This window comes from Oryctolagus cuniculus, chromosome 1 (genome assembly GCF_964237555.1).
Source record: "Oryctolagus cuniculus chromosome 1, mOryCun1.1, whole genome shotgun sequence".
Taxonomy (NCBI): Eukaryota; Metazoa; Chordata; class Mammalia; order Lagomorpha; family Leporidae; genus Oryctolagus; species Oryctolagus cuniculus.
In genome coordinates, this window is record NC_091432.1 from 225145007 (window position 1) to 225164485 (window position 19479).

At 45.3% G+C, this 19479-nt stretch overlaps 1 protein-coding gene across 9 annotated transcripts in view; it reads left to right on the forward strand.

Annotated features, from left to right (window-relative positions):
* Positions 1 to 19259, forward strand: part of CNTRL (centriolin) — a 108611-nt gene extending 89352 nt beyond the window's left edge. For 8 of the 9 annotated variants that reach the window (XM_051842356.2, XM_051842453.2, XM_051842458.2 and 5 more), the window contains 8 exons: positions 9 to 234; positions 2433 to 2638; positions 3348 to 3488; positions 13303 to 13566; positions 13754 to 13816; positions 16161 to 16367; positions 18162 to 18241; positions 18824 to 19259. In XM_051842356.2, the coding sequence (XP_051698316.2) occupies positions 9 to 234; positions 2433 to 2638; positions 3348 to 3488; positions 13303 to 13566; positions 13754 to 13816; positions 16161 to 16367; positions 18162 to 18212 (1158 nt within the window). In that variant the 3' untranslated portion in view covers positions 18213 to 18241; positions 18824 to 19259. The remainder of the gene's footprint in view (positions 1 to 8; positions 235 to 2432; positions 2639 to 3347; positions 3489 to 13302; positions 13567 to 13753; positions 13817 to 16160; positions 16368 to 18161; positions 18242 to 18823) is intronic. The other variant, XM_051842466.2, reaches the window with a different exon arrangement.
* Positions 19260 to 19479: the final 220 nt, after the last annotated feature.

The window sequence follows — 19479 nt, forward strand, 5'->3', positions numbered from 1 at the left end:
CCATTAAGATGCTTCAGAGACTCCAGAAAGAGAGAGAGAGTGAAGAAAACACATGGGAAGACAGTAAAGTGACACTGAAGGAGCAGCAGCTCCAGCTGGAGAGGGAGTTGGCGCATCAGCAGAGCAGGCTGGACCAGATGCGCACAGAGGTGCTGGCGGCCGAAGAGCGGGTCAGGACTCTGCAGGAAGAGGAGAGGTGGGGTGAGAGTCTCGAGAAGACGCTGTCCCAAACAAGTAGGTACCCTGGGACATTGCCCGGGGGTCTTCTGGGGGGCTGCTAACCAGAGCATAACCAGGAAGCATAATCGTCCCAGGAGAGATGAGAGATCTGAGCCTAGGACTGACTGCCGAGTCTTTTTACTTTACCAGGCGGTTCCTTTGAGAATCTTCTCTCAAGAAAATAGTACATTAAAGCAAAACAGGCTCAGAGATAGTCTAACGTATACTATTTGTGAGCTTTGGGAATAATGAATGATTCCTTTTGTCTCAACTAGTCAAAAATCAGTATTAATACTCCCTATCCATCCTGATTTGACGTAGTGAATGGTGCTAGAATACAGGTGCTTGGGTCAGTTTGCTTGCTCTTGAACCATAAGAGGGGACTCTGAAGGTTTGTGGCAAAATGGAATTAAAAGTTTATTTTGGTGCAAAAGTTTTTGAAATCTATGCAGTTTTTTCATAATATGCATTTTCTGTGAACTTTTTTTTAAAGACTCAGAGTTGACATGGGTACCCAAGGTAAATGATCCATCAAGAAATGACTGGGCGCAGGGATGTGCAGGAGTTTTGGTATACTCTCATCCCACATCAGACTGCTGGGGTTTGAGTCTCAGCTCCATTTCCAATGCCAGCTTCCTGCTAATATGTATCCTGGGAGGCAGCAGGTCCCTGCCACCTACCTGTAAGACCTGGATTGAGTTTTGGACTTCTGTCTTTTTTTTTTTTTTTTTTTTTAACAGGCAGAGTTAGAGAGATACAGAGAGAAAGGTCTTCCTTTTTCCCTTGGTTCACCCCCCAAATGGCCGCTACGGCCGGTGCACCGCACCAATCCGAAGCAAGGAGCCAGGTGCTTCCTCCTGGTCTCCCATTTGGGTGCAGGGCCCAGGGACCTGGGCCATCCTCCACTGCACTCCCGGGCCACAGCTGGACTGGAAGAGGAGCGACCGGGACAGAATCCAGCGCCCTAACTGGGACTAGAACCCGGGGTGCCGGCGCCGCAGGTGGAGGATTAGCCTAGTGAGCCACAGCGCCGGCCTGGGCTTCTGTCTTTAGCCTGTCCCAGCCCCAACTGTTCCAAGCATTTGGGGAGAAAACCAGTGGCTGCAAGATCTGTCTGTCTCTCTCTTGCTCTGTTTTTCTTCCTTACAAATAAAAAAAATGATTAAAACAATAATTTTAAATAAAAATAAATTTTTTCTTTCTTCTGCTATAGGGTTAAATAATGGTCATCAAATATTGTGGACTTGGGGATATGAAAGGGTTATTATAATCCTTTTGTCCTGGGAACTCTTGTTAAACCCAGACCCAGTCATTGCATTATGAAGTTGAGATTAAATATATTTAGTTCTTACCATGCCAGATATGTTGAAAAATAAAGTCAGGGCAAGGTGCTAAATAGTGTGATAAGAAAAAGAATTTCTAAATATCACTTTTATTTTTTAAGATTTGTCTATTTCAAAATCAGGGTTATATAGAGAGAGGGAGAGACAGCTCTTCCATCTGCAGGTTCACTCCCCAGATGGCCGCAGCGGGCCAGGCTGAAGCCAGGAGCTTCATATTGTTCTCACGTGGGTGGTGAGTGCCCAAGCACCTAGGCTGTCTTCAAGTGCTTTTCCCAGGCCATTAGCTGGGAGCTGGGTCAGAAGTGGAGCACCAGGACTCAAATCCATGCCCACATGGGATGTCAGGATCGTAAGTGGTGGCTTTATCTGCTACACCACAACGCCAGCCCCCAAATACCAGTTTCCTTTGAAAGTGTTCTCTCGTGTGCTCACTGTTTGCATGCGTGGCTCTAACAAGCAGTTATGCTCTTCATCTGTAAAACGGTGCTCATGCCACTGCGGCACCAGCTCCAGACCCCGCTGCCCTGCGCTTGCTGTTGGGCGGGGCGGGGGGGGGCGTCCTGGAGGCCTCCCTCCAGTCAGGTACGGGCTCATGAAGAACACGTCAGCACGCGTGCCATGTTCCCTACACTCGGGACCAGGGAGGGCTGTTCACTCCCACTGCTCTCAAAGCGTCAGAAGGGAGGAGAGGAGCAGTCCCCATCTGCGGCTCTGGTTCCCGGAGCTGATGACTTCACGAGGCCCCTCTTCTGGGCCCCTGGTGTGGCTCCGGGTAGACTTGGGGGACACCCCCGAGGGGCTGGCACATCAGTCACGCACTCCGCCAGTCCAGGGCCTCTTGCGCAACCTGCCAAAACTGCTCATTTTCAGAACGGCAGCTGTCGGAACGGGAGCAGCAGTTAATTGAAAAGTCAAGTGAGCTGCGGGCGCTGCAGAAAGAGACGGACTGTATGAGGGCAGACTTCAGCCTCCTGCGGAACCAGTTCTTGACAGAAAGAAAGCAGGCCGAGAAGCAGGTGGCCAGCCTGAAGGAGGCGCTCAAGACTCAGCGGAGCCAGCTGGAAAAAAGTCTTCTGGTGAGTACCTGCGGCCGGCCAGTCGATGAGGGACGGTGCTTGGCAGTGTTTTAAGTGCAGCCTCAGCTCAAACAGACGTGAGGCTGCTGGTGAGTCGCCCGGCACGGAGCAGCAGCCCCAGTGACTCCATGCTGGGGAGCCTCTGCCCGCCTTGCACCGGCAGAGGGAGGGCGCCTGTGGACACCTTGGCATCGCAGCAGTCCTTACACATCGCTCTCATCGTCCCTGTTCACCAGCGTTAGCGTTCATCATTATCCTAAAACCAGGAAGCTCAGGCTACCGTGCTTTTATCCCTAAAATAAGTTTAGAAATTATGTCAGTCCAGACCCATTCGAGGTGAGTGCGAGCAGGCGAGTAGCACAGGAACAGATTTTTCCAACACCCTGGGGAGGAACCAGTGGAATCCTGTGTGTGAAAGGAACTTTTAAATCGTGTATTTCGCACAGGGAGGGTAGTGGTAGGCAAGATGATTGTAATGCAGGCGTTCGAATTTAGCCTGCCCAGCAGCCCTGGGGTGCTGGCTAACACTGCTCCCAGTTTAAGACATTTGAGGCTTCTGACAGGGAAAGCAACTCATCAAAGGGTACCCTGCAGAGGTGGCGCTCGGACACTAGGCTGACAGTCACACCTGCCCATGTCACAGCTAGCAAGGCCAAGACAGAAACTAAGTTACCAAGCTTTACAGTGTCTTTTCTTCCTTCTGTGCTAGGAACAAAAACAGGAGAACAGTAGTATACAAAAGGAAATGGCGACAATCGAACTGGTAGCCCAGGACAACCACGAGCGGGCCAGGCGCCTGATGAAAGAGCTCAACCAGATGCAGCACGAGTACCTGGAGCTCCAGAAACAGGTAGTGTGTGAGGGGAACCCGCTGGCCAACCTGGACAGAGAGGGCTCCTCTGCTCCACGAGCCTCAGGCAGATTGTGTTGCTATGAATCTTTTTAAAAATGTATTTATTTGAAAGGCAATGTTAGAGGGAGAGCCAGGGCTGAGCCAGGCTGAAGCCAGGAGTCAGGAGCTTTTTCCAGGTCTCTCATGTGGGTGGTAGGAGCCTAAGCAACTTGGGCCATCTCCACTGCTTTCCCAGGCACATTAGCAGGAGCTACATTGGAAGTGGAGCAGCTGGGACTTGAACTAGTGGTGGCTTAACCCACCAGGCCACAATGCCAGCTCCTGTTATCTCTTTTAAGAAGAGTATTTTTTCATGGAAATTGTAGAAAGCTGATTAGAACAACATTCTGTAGGTCAAATCTGTTTTCTCAGTCTTAAAATTTAGAAGTGTACTTCTACAAATTAAAAAAAAAAAAGCTTGTTTTTATAATTCTCAAGTTCAACAAGCTTTTAAAAAATGTTGTAATTTTTGTTCATTTATCTCATTTATTTGAAAGGCAGAGTGACAGTGACATACAGAGATCTGCCATATACTGGTTCACTCCCCAAAGGCAACAGTGACAGCTGGGCCAGGCTAGAGCCAGGAGCCAGGAACTCAGTGCAGATCTCCCACACGGATGGCACCATCCACATGGATTTGAACCACCACCCGTGTGCCTCCCACGGTGCCTGTTAGCAGGAAGCTGGAATCAGAAGCTGAGCTGGGACTCAAACCCAGACACTTTGACATGAGATGCAAGTGTCCAAAGAGGCACCTTAGCCACTAGGCCAAACATCCAACCCTCAACAAGCTTTTCACGTTAGCTAATGAAAGAAAAAGATGCTAATTCTTTTTTTTTTTTTAAACTTTTATTTAGTAAATATAAATTTCCAAAGTACAGTTTATGGATTACAATGGCTTCTCCCCCCCATAACTTCCCTCCTACCCGCACCCCTCCCATCTCCTGCTCCCACTCCCATTCCATTCACATCAAGATTCATTTTCAATTATCTTTATATACAGAAGATCGATTTACTAGATATTAAGTAAAGATTTCATCAGTTTGCACCCATACGGAACATAAAGTGTAAAATACTGTTTCAGTACTAGTTATAGCATTAATTCACATTGGACAACACACTAAGGACAGAGATCCCACATGAGGAGTAAGTACAAAGTGACTCCTGTTGTTGACTTAACAATTTGACACTCTTGTTTATGGCGTGAGTAGTCTCCCTAGGCTCTAGTCATGAGTTGCCAAGGCTATGGAAGCCTTTTGAGTTTGCCAACTTCGATCTTCTTTAGAAAAGGACATAGTCACAGTGGAATTTCTCTCCTCCCTTCAGAGAAAGGTACCTCCTCCTTTGATGGCCCCGTTCTTTCTACTGGTATCTCACTCTCAGAGATCTTTCATTTAGTTTTTTGTTTGTTTGTTTGTTTGTTTGTTTTTTGCCAGAGTGTCTTGGCTTTCCATGCTTAAAATACTCTCACGGGCTCTTCAGCCAGATCCACATGCCTTAAGGGCTGATTCTGAGGCCAGAGTGCTGTTCAGGACATCTGCTGTTCTATGAGTCTGTTGTGTATCCCGCTTCCCATGTTGGATCGTTCTCACCCTTTTTGATTCTATCAGTTAGTATTAGCAGACACTAGTCTTGTTTGTGTGATCCCTTTGACTCTTAGACCTATCAGTGTGATCAATTGTGAACTGAAATTGATCACTTGGACTAGTGAGATGGCATTGGTACATGCCACCTTGATGGGATTGTATTGGAATCCCCTGGCACATTTCTAACTCCACCATTTGGGGCAAGTCTGATTGAGCATGTCCCAAAGTGTACATCTCCTCCTTCTCTTATTCCCACTCTTATATTTAACAGGGATCACTTTTCAGTTAAATTTAAACATCTAAGAATAATTCTGTGTTAATTACAGAGTTCAACCAATAGTATTAACTAGAACAAAAACAAATACTAAAATGGATAAAGTATTAAATTGTACATTAACAGTCAGGACAAGAGCTGATCAAGTCACTGTTTCTCATAATGTCCCTTTCACTTTAACAGGTTTCCTTTTTGGTGTTTGCTTAGTTGTCACCCATCAGGGAGAACATAATGATATTTGTCCCTTTGGGACTGGCTTAATTCACTCAGCATGACGTTTTCCAGATTCCTCCATTTTGTTGCAAATGACTGGATTTCATTGTTTTTGACTGCTGTATAGTATTCTATAGAGTACATGTCCCATAATTTCTTAATCCAGTCTACTGTTGATGGGCATTTGGGTTGATTCCAGGTCTTAGCTATTGTGAATTGAGCTGCAATAAACATTAAGGTGCAGACAGCTTGTTTGTTTACCAATTTAATTTCCTTTGGGTAAATTCCAAGGAGTGGGATGGCTGGGTTGTATGGTAGGGTTATATTCAGGTTTCTGAGGCATCTCCAGACTGACTTCCATAGTGGCTTAACCAGTTTGCATTCCCACCAACAGTGGGTTAGTGTCCCTTTTTCCCCACATCCTTGCCAGCATCTGTTGTTGGTAGATTTCTGAATGTGAGCCATTCTCACCGGGGTGAGGTGAAACCTCATTGTGGTTTTGATTTACATTTCCCTGATTGCTAGTGATCTTGAACATTTTTTCATGTGTCTGTTGGCCATTTGGATTTCCTCTTTTGAAAAATGTCTATTGAGGTCCTTGGCCCATCTCTTAATTGGGTTGTTTGTTTTGATGTTGCGGAGTTTCTTGATCTCTTTGTAGATCCTGGTTATTAACCCTTTATCTGTTGCATAGTTTGCAAATATTTTTTCCCATTCTGTCGGTAGCCTCTTCACATTCCTGACTGTTTCTTTTGCAGTACAGAAACTTCTCAATTTAATGCAATCCCAAATGTTAATTTTGGCTTCGACTGCCTGTGCTTCCGGGGTCTTTTCCAAGAAATCTTTGCTGATACCTATATCTTGCAGGGTTTCTCCAATGTTCACTAATAATTTGATGGTGTTGGGTCGTAGATTTAAGTCTTTAATCCATGTTGAGTGGATTTTTGTGTAAAGTGAAAGGTAGGGATCTTGCTTCATGCTTCTGCATGTGGAAATCCAATTTTCCCAGCACCATTTATTGAATAGACTGTCCTTACTCCAGGAATTAGTTTTAGATCCTTGATCAAATATAAGTTGGCTGTAGATGTTTGGGTTGATTTCTGGTGTTTCTATTCTGTTCCATTGGTCTATCCATCTGTTTCTGTACCAGTACCATGCTGTTTTGATAACAACTGCCCTGTAGTATGTCCTGAAATCTGGTATTGTGATGCCTCCGGCTTTGTTTTTGTTGTACAAGATTGCTTTAGCTATTCGAGGCCTTCTGTGTCTCCATATGAATTTCAGCATCATTTTTTCCAGATCTGAGAAGAATGTCTTTGGTATTTTGATTGGTATCGCATTAAATCTATAAATTACTTTTGGGAGAATGGACATTTTGATGATATTGATTCTTCCAACCCAAGAGCATGGAATATTTTTCCATTTTTTTGGTATCCTCTTCTATTTCCTTCTTTAAGATTTTGTAATTCTCAACGTAGAGATCTTTGAAGTCCTTGGTTAAGTTTATTCCAAAGTATTTGATTGTTTTTGTAGCTATTGTGAATGGGATTGATCTTAGAAGTTCTTCCTCAGCCATGGCATTGCCTGTGTATACAAAGGCTGTTGATTTTTGTGCATTGATTTTATACCCTGCTACTTTGCCAAACTCTTCTATGAGTTCCAATAGTCTCTTAGTAGAGTTCTTTGGATCCCCTAAAAAAAGAATCATATCATCTGCAAAGAGGGATAGCTTGAGTTCTTCCTTCCCAATTTTTATCCCTTTAATTTCTTTTTCTTGCCTAATAGCTCTGGCTAGAACCTCCAGAACTATATTGACTAGCAGTGGTGAGAGTGGGCATCCCTATCTGGTACCAGATATTAGTGGAAATGCTTGTAAATTTTCCCCATTCAATAGGATACTGGCCATGGGTTTTTCATAAATTGCATTGATTGTATTGAGGAATGTTCCTTCCATACCCAGTTTGCTTAGAGTTTTCATCATGAAAGGGTGTTGTATTTTATCAAATGCTTTCTCTGCGTCTATTGAGATAATCACATGGTTTTTCTTCTGCAGTTTTTCTTCTGCAATGTGCTGTATCACATTGATTGTTTTGCAAACATTGAACCATCCCTGCATACCAGGGATAAATCCCACTTGGTCTGGGTGGATGATCTTTCTGATGTATTATTGCATTCTATTGGCCAGAATTTTATTGAGGATTTTTGCATCTTGTTCATCCAGGATATTGGTCTGTAATTTTCTTTCAATGATGCATCTTTTTCCAGCTTAGGAATTAAGGTGATGCTGGCTTCACAGAAAGAATTTGGGAGGATTCCCTGTTTTTCAGTTGTTCTGAATAGTTTGAGAAGAATTGGAGTTAGTTCTTCTTTAAATGTTTGATAAAATTCAGCAGTGAATCCATCTGGTCCTGGGCTTTTCTTTGTTGGGAGGGCCTTTATTACTGTTTCAATTTCTGTCTCAGTTATAGGTCTGTTTAGGTTTTCTATGTCTTCCTGGTTATTTAGGTAGGTTGCCTGTGTCCAGGAATCTATCCATTTCTGATAGATTTCCCTGTTTACTGGCATACAAATCCTTGTAGTAATTTCTGATGATTCTTTTTATTTCTGTGTTGTGTGTTGTTACGTTTCCTTTTTCATCTCTGATTTTATTGATTTGGGTCTTTTCTTTTTTTAGTTAGTTGGGCCAATGGGGTGTCAATTTTGTTTATTTTTTTCAAAAAACCAGCTCCTCGTTTGGCTGATTTTTTGTAATTTTTTTTTATTCAATCCTATTGATTTTTTCTCTGATTTTAATTATTTCTCTTCTCCTACTAGATTTGGGTCTGGTTTGCTGCAGATTTTCTAGATCCTTGAGATGAATTGAAAGCTCATTTATTTGGTGCCTTTCCAATTTCTTGATGTAGGCACCTAAACTTTCCTCTCAACACTGCTTTTGCTGTATCCCATAAGTTTCGTATGTTGTGCTGTTATCCTCATTTACTTCCAGAAATTTTTTGATTTCTCTTTTGATTTCTTGAATGACCCAGTGTTCATTTCAGGAGCATGTTGTTCAATCTCCATGTGTTTGTTTGCATATGCTCTAGGGATTCCTGAGTTGCTAATTTCCAACTTCATTCCCCTATGGTCTGAGAAGCTGCATCGTATGATTCTAATTCTTTTGAATTTGCTGAGACTTGCTTTATGGCCTAGTATGTGGTCAGTCCTAGAGAAGGTTCTATGTACTGCTGAGAAGAATTTAAAATCTTTAGCTGTAGGATTGAAAGTTCTGTAGATATCTGTTAGATCCATTTGGGCTATAGTGTCGTTTAAATCTACTGTGTCCTTGTTGATCTTCTGTCCGGTTGATCTGTCTATTTCTGAGAGTGGAGTATTGAAGTCCCCCAGTACTATTGTATTGGGGTCTAAGTCTCCCTTTAAGTCCCTTAACAAATCTTTTAAATAAACCGGTGCCCTGTAATTAGGTGCATATACATTGATAATCGTTATATCTTCCTGTTGAATTGATCCCTTAATCATTATATAGTGCCCCTCTTTGTCTCTTAACAGTTTTTGTGTTAAAGTTTATGTTGTCCGATATTAAGATGGCTACACCCGCTCTTTTTTCATTTCTGTTGGCAGGGTATATCTTTTTCCAGCCTTTCACTTTCAGTCTGTATGGATCTTTGTTGGAAAGATGTGTTTCTTGTAAGCAGCAAATAGATGGGTTTTGTTTCTTAACCCAATCAGCCAGTCGGTGTCTTTTAACTGGAGAGTTGAGGCCATTAACGTTCAATGTGACTATTGATAAGTAGTAACTTTGCCCTGCCATTTGCCAAAGATATTTTCTAATATATGCTTTGAACTTCCTGTGATCTTTTGCTATGAGGTTTCCTTCCTTTACCTTATTTCATATTGATGACCATGTTTCTGTGTTTCTGTGTGTAACACATCTTTAAGCATCTTTTGCAGGGCTGGATGAGTGGTGACAAATTCTTTCAATTTCTGTTTGCTATGAAAGGTCTTTATTTCACCATCATTCACAAATGAGAGCTTTGCTGGATATAATATTCTGGGCTGGCAGTTTTTCTCTCTTAGTACCTGGCCTATGTCTTGCCATTCCCTTCTAGCCTGTAGAGTTTCTGATGAGAAGTCTGCTGTGAGTCTAATTGGAGATCCTCTGAGAGTAATCTGACGTTTCTCTCTTGCACATTTTAGAATCTTTTATTTATGTTTCACTGTGTTGAGTTTGATTACAACGTGTCGTGGTGAGGATCTCTTTTGGTCATGTTTACTAGGGGTTCTATGAACTTCCTGTACTAGGATGTCTCTGTCCTTCTCCAAACCCGGGAAGTTCTCTGCAAGTATCTCACTAAAAAGGCCTTCTAATCCTTTTTCCCTCTCCATGCCTTCAAGAACTCCTAGAACCCGAATGTTGGATTTTTAATAGTATCCTGTAGATTCTCAACAATATTTTTTAGATTTCTAATCTCCTCTTTTCTTTGGTTTGACTGTATGTTTTCCTGTGCTCTGTCTTCTAAGTCCGATATTCTCTCTTCTGTTTCACTGACTCTGTTTTTAAGGCTCTCTAATGTGTTTGTCATTTGATCTATTGAGTTCTTCATTTCATTTTGATTTCTCTTCACTATCATGCTTTCCTGTTCTACTAGTTTCTGAGTTTCATTTTGATTCCTCCTTAAGATTTCATTTTCTCGAAGGAGATTTTCTGTCCTGTCCAGTGAAGATTTCTGTAGCTCAAGCATTTGTTTTTGAAAACTTTTTTGAAATCCGTATCTTGGATTTCTTTCATCTCATCATCTTCATAATCTTGGCTTGGGGTGTCTTGTTCATTTGGGGGCGTCGTAATGTCTTCCTTGTTATTGTTTCCTCGGTTTCTGCGTTTTTTGCTTGGCATTGTGGAGATATTCTTTGGATTCTTCTTCCCTCACTGTGGTGTTTTTTTCTTGTTATACTATGACTGTTTTAAGTGGACTGTCTGCTTTAGATGGAGCCTTAGAGGCTTGAGATGGGTGTGGCCTGAGAGCTGTTTGGTTCCTCAGGGTTAAGGGTGTGCCAAAGGTGACACTCCCAGGTTTGGCATGGTAAATCTCTCTCTCTCTTCTCTTTTCTTTTTTTTTTTTTTTTTTTTTTTCCAGAAGGGAAGTAATTCTGCACAGCTGAGTGGAACTGAAGGTAGTCAGCTTCCGATCTCTGGCTCCTGTGGATATAACATTCGCCTGCTCTTTTCCAAGGACCACACAGGGAATCCGTGCTGCCCTCAGTGTGGGCTCAAATTCTCCTGCAGTCTCCCACTGGGTTGCCACAGTTACCGAATTGTAGCGTTTCTGGAGAGTACTCACGTGAACTCCATGAGTTCTCTCACCCACCATCTCTTTTTTCACAGTCTCAGTTCATTAGCACCACACATTCATTAGGTCCTACTCTCCTGTTATTTCACACCACCCCCAAGTCAGGTTTTTCTGCTTGGCTGAGGCAGGTGCAGCCCGCGCCGCTTTTACGTATGTCCAAAATAGTGCCTGCTCTTTGTCTTGCTCGCTTTTGAGAGGTGAGTGGAGAGAGAAACTCGTGTCCGTACTTGTCACTTTTTTTTCCTCTCTCTTCTAGTTAGCCTGGTGAACTTTCCCCCATGGGGCTTCAAGCCTCATTCCCTCTAGGCTCCTCCTTCTGCTTTCCCACCGGTGTCTCAGGCTGTTGAGGTTCGGTTCACCTCGCATTCCGGCGCTGGTGTGTTGATTCCGCTGCTGGTGTCCCGAGCCATGGGCTTCCATGCCCTCCATGCAGGTCCACCGTGAATCACTAGTTCTGGAAGAATTTCCTCTGCTGTTTCTTCCCCAACTCTTCCCTGAACCTGCAATATCTCCACTTTTATTAAACTGTCTCTTCCCGGACTATCAGTGTGCTCCCTTCCTATTCCACCATTTTGCCGCTCAAAAGATGCTAATTCTTTAGATGAAATTTTATCATGTCCCAAGCAGCTATGCTGAAGTTTTAGATTTATGCCAGACAAGTCTATAGGAGCCAAAATCCCCAAGCAGGACAGAACGGTCCAGGAGAAGCCTTTGATGTCATGTCATGCCACCAGGTGTTTGGACAGGTAGTCTCTAATCCCAGATGCCCCTGAGCTGTGTCCACATCCGGGCCATCCCTGAACTCTGGTTGTGCTGCCATGGCCCCTTGATGATGCCGCTGTAGTCTTTGGGCAACCCCTGTGGCAGTTTCAGGCCAATCTGTGCTTCCAGCCCTCTGCTCCTGACCCCCACACACCTTTTGGTTCAAGGAAAATTCTTATTTAAAATCCACAAGCCATTAGTGATTGTGGATGCCTTTGCAGACTGAGTAGGTCAATTAGCAATATGTATCAGTCTAACACCCTCCTAAGCTGTTACAAGGAGCACCATGTGGAGTAGTCAGGCACGCAGCAAGATCTGCAGCACTTGCAGAAACTCGAGGTTGCCCCAGCCCCCACTCAGTACCCATGAAAGGAGAGCATCTGCCCCTTCAGCACTGGCATGTGGACTGCAGACGACTGAGGGCTTCTTTCAGCCAGTGATCCTTTTCTCATTTGAGGTTTAATGATTGTACCTGTCACCGGGTACCACTGGGTTACTTCATGTTTTTATCTTGGTTCTCACTTTTTGGAGAAAAAGTCATTATCTCTGTGTATAAATAAGGCCCAGAAGTCAGCTGAGTTACCTGAGTTATCCTGGTGATGTTAACTGAGGATGAGTCTGGAATCCAGCTCTATCCCAAAAAGAATGATTTCTTTTTTTTTTTTTTTAAGATTTATTTTATTTATTTGAAAGACAGAGCTATAGAGAGACGTAAATCCAGAGAGCGCAAAGTCTTCCATCCCCTGATTCACTCCCTAAACAGCTACAACGGCCAGAGCTGAGCTGATTTGAAGCCAGGAGATTCTTCCAGGTCTCCCTCACAGGTGCAGGGGCCCAAGCACTTGGGCAATCCTCAGTTACTTTTTCAGGCCATAGCAGAGAGCTGTATTGGAAGTAGAGCAGCCAGGACTCAAACCAGCACCCATTTGGGTTGTTGGCGCTGCAGGCCAGGGCTTTAACCCACTGCACCACAGTACTGGCCCCAAGAATGATTTCTATAGAGTTTAAGGAACATTATCCACATACTTGTCTAAATTGAAGTTGCTTCAGTGAAAATGTCAATGAACTTGTATACTCAGTAACTGGTAGATACTGGAATATTTGAAAAAAATCACAATTTTATATTTCTGTCTACGTCCATACCACTGTGAACGTGCCAGATCTTATCTGATCTCAGAAAATTTGATGTTTCTAACAATCACAATACAGATACTTCTTGACTTATGAAACAGCTACATCCAAATAACCCATCTTAACTCAAATGCTAAGTGAGAAATGCTGTAGCCACACACGGCCTGCTGAGCAGCACAGTGCACCGTGGTGTCAGGCGGTTGTTCCCCTGCACCCATGTGACTGACCTCAAGCAGGGGCTGCTGCCGGCCACCCAGCACTGTGCAGTAACTGTACAGGTGTCCTAGCCCACAAGATGAAGCGCAAGGTCTGCTTTGTACTCAGTGTGCATTGCTTTTGCACCACTGCAAAATCCAAAAGACCTTAAGGAGAACCCTTGTAAGTTGTGTAGTTGATATTTATAGATCTTTAAACACATGATGCTTTACCTGATGGTATTTCAACTCTGACTCCTTCTTCAGGTGGAAAACCAAAAAGATCTGGAGAGAAGACAAATGGAAATCAGTGACGCCATGAGGACCCTGAAGTCTGAGGTGAAAGATGAAATCAGAACCAGCTTGAAGAATCTCAACCAGTTTCTTCCAGAACTACCAGCAGATCTGGAAGCAATTTTGGAAAGAAATGAACACCTAGGAGAGTTGGAAAGTCTGAAAGAGAATTTCCCATTTACCATGAACGAGAGACCTTTTGAAGACAAACTGAACTTCTCCCATGTTCACATAAAGGTAAGGGGTAAGGGTTTGTCCTGTTGTTCTCTGGGCTTCTAACAGGGTAGTTTGGTTACTGCCTCCCCCAGTTAAGCTAAAATACAGAATTGGGGCGGGATGGGGGAAGGAGGAGGAGGACACAGCGTGCTGGTCCCAGTCATGGTGTTCTGTGACTCACTGATGTCTCCTTTTCCCTCTGAACAAGGACACTCACTGGCGTGGAGAAGCGCTGCGAGAGAAGCTGCGTCACCGGGAAGACCGACTCAAGGTGGCCTTTAGCCGATTGTTAAATTTTTCTTAGTTTTATTCGAAAGGCAGGGACACACACAGAGCTCTCCCACCCCGTGATTCACTCCCCAGATGCCTGCAATGGCCAGAGCAGGGCCAAGTCAATCAGGAGCTGGGAACTCAGTCGTAAGTCTCCCGCAGGGGTGCAGGGTCCCGAGTACCTGAGCCGTCACCTGCTGCCTCCCAGGGTGGCTACAGCAGGAAGCTGGGGCAGCAAGAGCAGAGCCAGGGCTGACCCAGGCGCCCAGCAAGCAGCACCTTACCCTGCTGTCAAGGGCCTGCCGTCCCTGCAGGTTCACTGGACATCAGGGAAGTTGGCGTCGCACAGCGGGTGGCAGTCAGTGTTCAGAACCATGCTTTCCGCTGTGAAAGCGGTGTTGTTTAACCTACGTAATGCTGCTCTTACCTCAGCTAAAACTGACGGAGCCTAAGTATTTGGGACGGGAAATAGAGACACAGTGATAACCTCACAGGACAGTGGCTGCGGCGGGGAGACTGGGAGTACTTCAGGTGAGACTTGAGCATCAGGTGAGGAACGTGTGGTTCAGAGTATGTTCAGTGTGAAGGGCCTGGGAGGCCTCCAGGGGAAAATGGCCATCTGTGGGCAGCTGAAAAAAGGAGTGTGGGGTTTAGTGGTCAGTGCTGACCTAAGGATTCAGGGATGAAGAGTACACCAGGGAACGGAAATATGTGCGTGAGGCAGACCAGAGAACAGGACCCGTGTTTGCAGAGTGGAGGCAGCACTGCAACACGGAGTGAGAGCCCGGTGACATGCACCGACAGTCTCCAGCCACGTGTGGCACAGCGGGGGAGCCGCCGCCCGGCATCCCACAGGGGCGCTGGTGCACGTCCCTGTTGCTCCCCTTCTGACCCAGCTCTCTGCTGTGGCCCGGGAAAGCAGAAGATGGCCCAAGTCCTTGGGCCTGCACCCGCGTGGCAGACCCAGAGGAGGCTCCTGGCTGCTGATTGGCCCCGCTCCAGCTGTTGCAGCCATTTGGGGAGTGAACCAGCGGATGGAAGACCCCTCTCTCTCTCTGTCTCTAACCCTGCCTTTCAAATAAATAAATCTTTTTAAAAAATGTATTGGGGGCAGATATTGTGGCACAGTGGGGTGAGCGCCCACTCGCAGTGCCCAGGCCCTGTACCCCGTTATCAGAACGCTGGTTCAAGTTCCAGCTGCTGTGCTTCCAGGGCACCTTCCTGCCGACGGGCCTGGGAAGGCAGTGCAAGATGGCCCAAGTCACTGGGTCTGTGCCACCTACATGGGAGACCCAGGTGCAGTTCTAGCTTCTGGCTTTGCCCTGGCCCAGCCCCTGCTGTTGTGGGAATTTGGGGAGCGAACCAGCAGATTCAAGGTCTCCCCCCCGCCCGCCCACTCTGCCTTTCAAATAAACCAATCTTTAAAACAATTTTTTTTTAATTGTCCCTCATGTTGCAGGCATTTGGGGAGTTAACCAGTGGAAGGAAGATGTTTCCCCTTCTGTGTCATTCTGCCTTTCAAATTATTAAATACTCCCTAAAATTTGTTTTTAAATCCAGGTAGAAATTGAGTCGCTGGCTGGGCACTGTGGAGCTGCACGCTAAGGTGCGGCTTTGTTCGCCTGCTCCCGTAGCAGAGCGCTGGTTGAGTTCCGTCTGCTCTGCGTCCCACTCAGCTTCCTGCTCACGCACCCTCGGGGGCAGCAGATGCTGCGTCAAGTGCTTGGGCCCCTGCCACCCGCATAGAAGACCAGAGGAGTTCCTGGCTCCTTGCTTCAGCCTAGCCCAGCCAGAGAGTGAACCAGCCAATGGAAATGCTCTCTCTTGTCCTGCTTTTCAAGTAGATGAAAATAAAATATTTTTACAATTCAGTTGCCACACTTCAAATGCTTGATAGCCACCATGTTATCTGTTGGCCACTCTTGACAGGCAGATACAGAGTAGTCCCATCACTGCAACCTGTCAGTGCTGCTGCAGACTGACAGTCATGTCAGTGACACCGTAAAGGAAAGGAAAGCCAAAGCGGAGTCTAGGGTTGAGGAGTGAATGCATCGTGAGATAGCAGGTCTCAGCTAATCTAAATCCTGCAGCAGGAGAAAGACGAGGCAGTACTTCAGTGGGGAGCGTTGTTACAGAGAATGGGCTAAGAGTTACCACCACCAGATGGTAACATTGAAACACACTGAGTTTCCAGCTGGTACCTCCTATAATTTTTTTTGGACAAGAGCATTTTCAACAGTCATTCCTTTTCTATGACAGTTTTGCTTACCAAATGTTAAACTGAGGGAGCTAAGTAAATAAAGGTTCCCATGTTTCTTCTGTGTAAACCCCAATTGTGTCCTAAGGCCCAACTTCGCCACTGTATGTCCAAGCAAGCAGAAGTACTGATGAAAGGCAAGCGGCAGACGGAGGGCACTCTGCACAGTCTGAGGCGGCAAGTGGATGCGTTAGGGGAGCTGGTCACCAGCACCTCTGCGGATTCGGCGTCGTCACCCAGTCTGTCTCAGCTTGAGTCTTCCCTCGCAGACGACTCTCAGTTTGGACAAAGTAAGGTAAGAGGAAGCTCTTGGCAGAGGCTCAGTCTGTCCCATGGGAAGTACTTGCGATCTGCAGTCTGCAGTCCAAACGAGACGCAGGACATGAGGCACCTGCAACTCTGGAAAACTGGGGAGACCCTGTGGTCCGAGGGAAAAGTGGATCCACTGTTGCCAGAGAGGATGAACAGGTGGCTTAGGAACAAGACGAGAACTGGAGCTCGGACGACCTGATATCCCACGCTCCAGGGTTTCCTCATCTTCTGTCCGGTTAACACGAACAGCTTAGACGTGGGAGGCCAGTTTGAGTCCCGGTTTCATCTGTGTCCCTGTGCCTACTATTCCTTAGCAAAATCTTTGAGTGCAGACTTGGGAGTCTATCAGAAAACAAAAAACTAAATTTTAGATGATTCTCTGTATAGGCCTCAGCTAAGGTTAATAGTCATTTAGGAGGAATTTGAAATACACTCATGGAACTGGCAAGCAGTAGCACTGTAACTGTCAAGGGACAGATAATACTTCCATTCTTTATTTTTTTTTAATATTTGAGAGGTACAGTCAGAGAGGAGAGACAGAAAGGTTTTCCATCCACTGGTTCACTCCCCAAATGGCTGCCAACGGCTGGAGCTGAGATGAGCTGATCCCAAACCAGGAGCTTCTTCCAGGTCTCCCTCGCGGGTGCGGGGGCCACCCAAGGACTTGGGCCCTCCCCCACTGCTTTCTCGGGCCATTAGCAGAGAGCTGATCTGAAGTGGAACAGCCGGGCTCGAACCCTATGAGATACCAGCACTGCAGACAGAGCCTCAGCACACTGTGCCACAGTGCCAGACCCAAATTTCTGTTCTTGAGTGCCTACTGTGTGCACATACTATACTGAACACTTTCTACCATCTCATTTCATCTTTGTCCTTGGGGTTAGGACATATATCAGTAATGACAGATGACCTGGTCAAAGGCACAGTACAGGATAGAACCAGGCAGAGAGCAATGTGTTGTATTGGTTGAACCATAAGGAACATTCAAGGACAAATGCTTCTTTAATAGGCCCAAGGCTGGCAAACGACTTGCACAGGTCACATAGTGAGAATAGCAGCCAAGATTTGAATGATTTACCTTAACGCTTCTGTGGTGCTAAAGACCAAAACCATTATGGGCCCTGGGGCAGGATTTAAGGAAGAGAACATGAGAGGCATGGGCCGGCACCATGGCTCACTAGGCTAATCCTCACCTGTGGCGCTGACACAGTGGGTTCTAGTCCCGGTCAGGCACCAGTTCTTTCCTGGTTGCTCCTCTTCCAGTCCAGCTCTCTGCTGTGGCCCAGGAAGGCAGTGGAGGATGGCTCAAGTGCTTGGGCCCTGCACCCGCATGGGAGACTGGGAGGAAGCACCTGGCTCCTGGCTTCAGATCGGCACAGCATGCCGGCCAGAGCAGCCATCTGGGGGGTGAACCAACAGAAGGAAGACCTTTCTCTAACTCTGCCTGTCAAAAAAAAATAAATAAATAATTGAGAGGCAGTGTACACTAAGAAGTGGGCAGGTTTTAGAGGCAAGATAGCCAATGGAGTAAGACAAACAGCAAACAGGCTGAAGAGGCAGGTTCAGTTATCAGGTCAAGAGGGCAGCCTGAAGATGAAGAGTTCAGGTGCCCCAAAGGCAAGAAAATATTCAAGAGAGGTGTCAGAGGCACAAGGAGTAGAGGCAAGATTGTTAGGTGACTTTGGGGTTGTGATCCAGGCCTGTGTGGAATAAAGGCCTGCCTCAACTAGACTGGAGTCTGGGGCTGGCTTCTGAGCCTTAACGTTTCACTTCTCAGATCTTCCAGCAAATCGCACACGGTCCATCAGAGCCGTCAGGCAGTTACTGACACTGACGCCATCCCCAGCGTTCTCACAGGTATGTGTTAGAGATTTCTGAATTGGTACTCTCAACTGGAAAATCTTCAAATCTAGCGGTTAAAAAAAAAAAATAAACTAAGCCGGCGCCGTGGCTCAATAGGCTAATCCTCCACCTTGCGGCGCCGGCACACTGGGTTCTAGTCCCGGTTGGGGCGCCGGATTCTGTCCCGGTTGCCCCTCTTCCAGGCCAGCTCTCTGCTGTGGCCAGGGAGTGCAGTGGAGGATGGCCCAGGTGCTTGGGCCCTGCACCCCATGGGAGACCAGGAAAAGCACCTGGCTCCTGGCTCCTGGCTCCTGCCATCGGATCAGCACGGTGCGCCGGCCGCGGCGGCCATTGGAGGGTGAACCAATGGCAAAGGAAGACCTTTCTCTCTCTGTCTCTCTCTCTCACTGTCCACTCTGCCTGTCAAAAAAAAAAAAAACAAAAAAAAAAAACAAAAAAAAACTATTAACTTTCCTAATTCTGTAGTGGTTCATCTTAAAGCATTTTTCCAAAGAGGTACTCAGTATGTTGTTATCCATCACTTCATTATTCTTTCATCATTTGAATAATTTGTCCTCCCTTTTTGTCTTACTGCAGGAAACATGACTGAGCCAAGATGAAAAATACCGTCACTGGCATGAATGTATCTAAGGAAATACCTTCTCTGCTACCTCACTCACTCACTCTAGTTGAATGCCACTTGATTTTTTTGAGATTATGGAACAAAGATGCCAAAATGCCACTCTAGTTTTTATGCTTGTACCATTCATTAATGCCAGCATTTTTTGTGAATTACTTGTACATATGGGAATAGTTGTATACATTCTAAACTGGGGTCCTACAGTGTTTAATTATTAAATGTTTTTATAAAACCAATGTAGATTTTTAACTGCATATTTCAATCTACAAACTAGTAAATCTAGTTACAAAGAAAAGAATGTACTTCAGCCCCTCTTCATGTATACAGAGTTATTTTTGGATTTTACCTAAGATTTATTTTTCATATAAAAATAAAAGATATATTCAACCTGGATCATCTGACTTTCCATTTTACAGATCAATTTACAATAAAATAATAATTTCTTGGATTTACAGTAAAGTAAAAATTGGATTAATCTTTCAAATGGCTTCTACCTTTTACCTGGAAAATGAAGTATGCTGTACTTATCAGTGAATGTGTCATCATTTGGAAATATCTATTATTAAACATTATAGCTAATAATTCTTTAGTGAAAAATAAGGAAAGTTTTGTA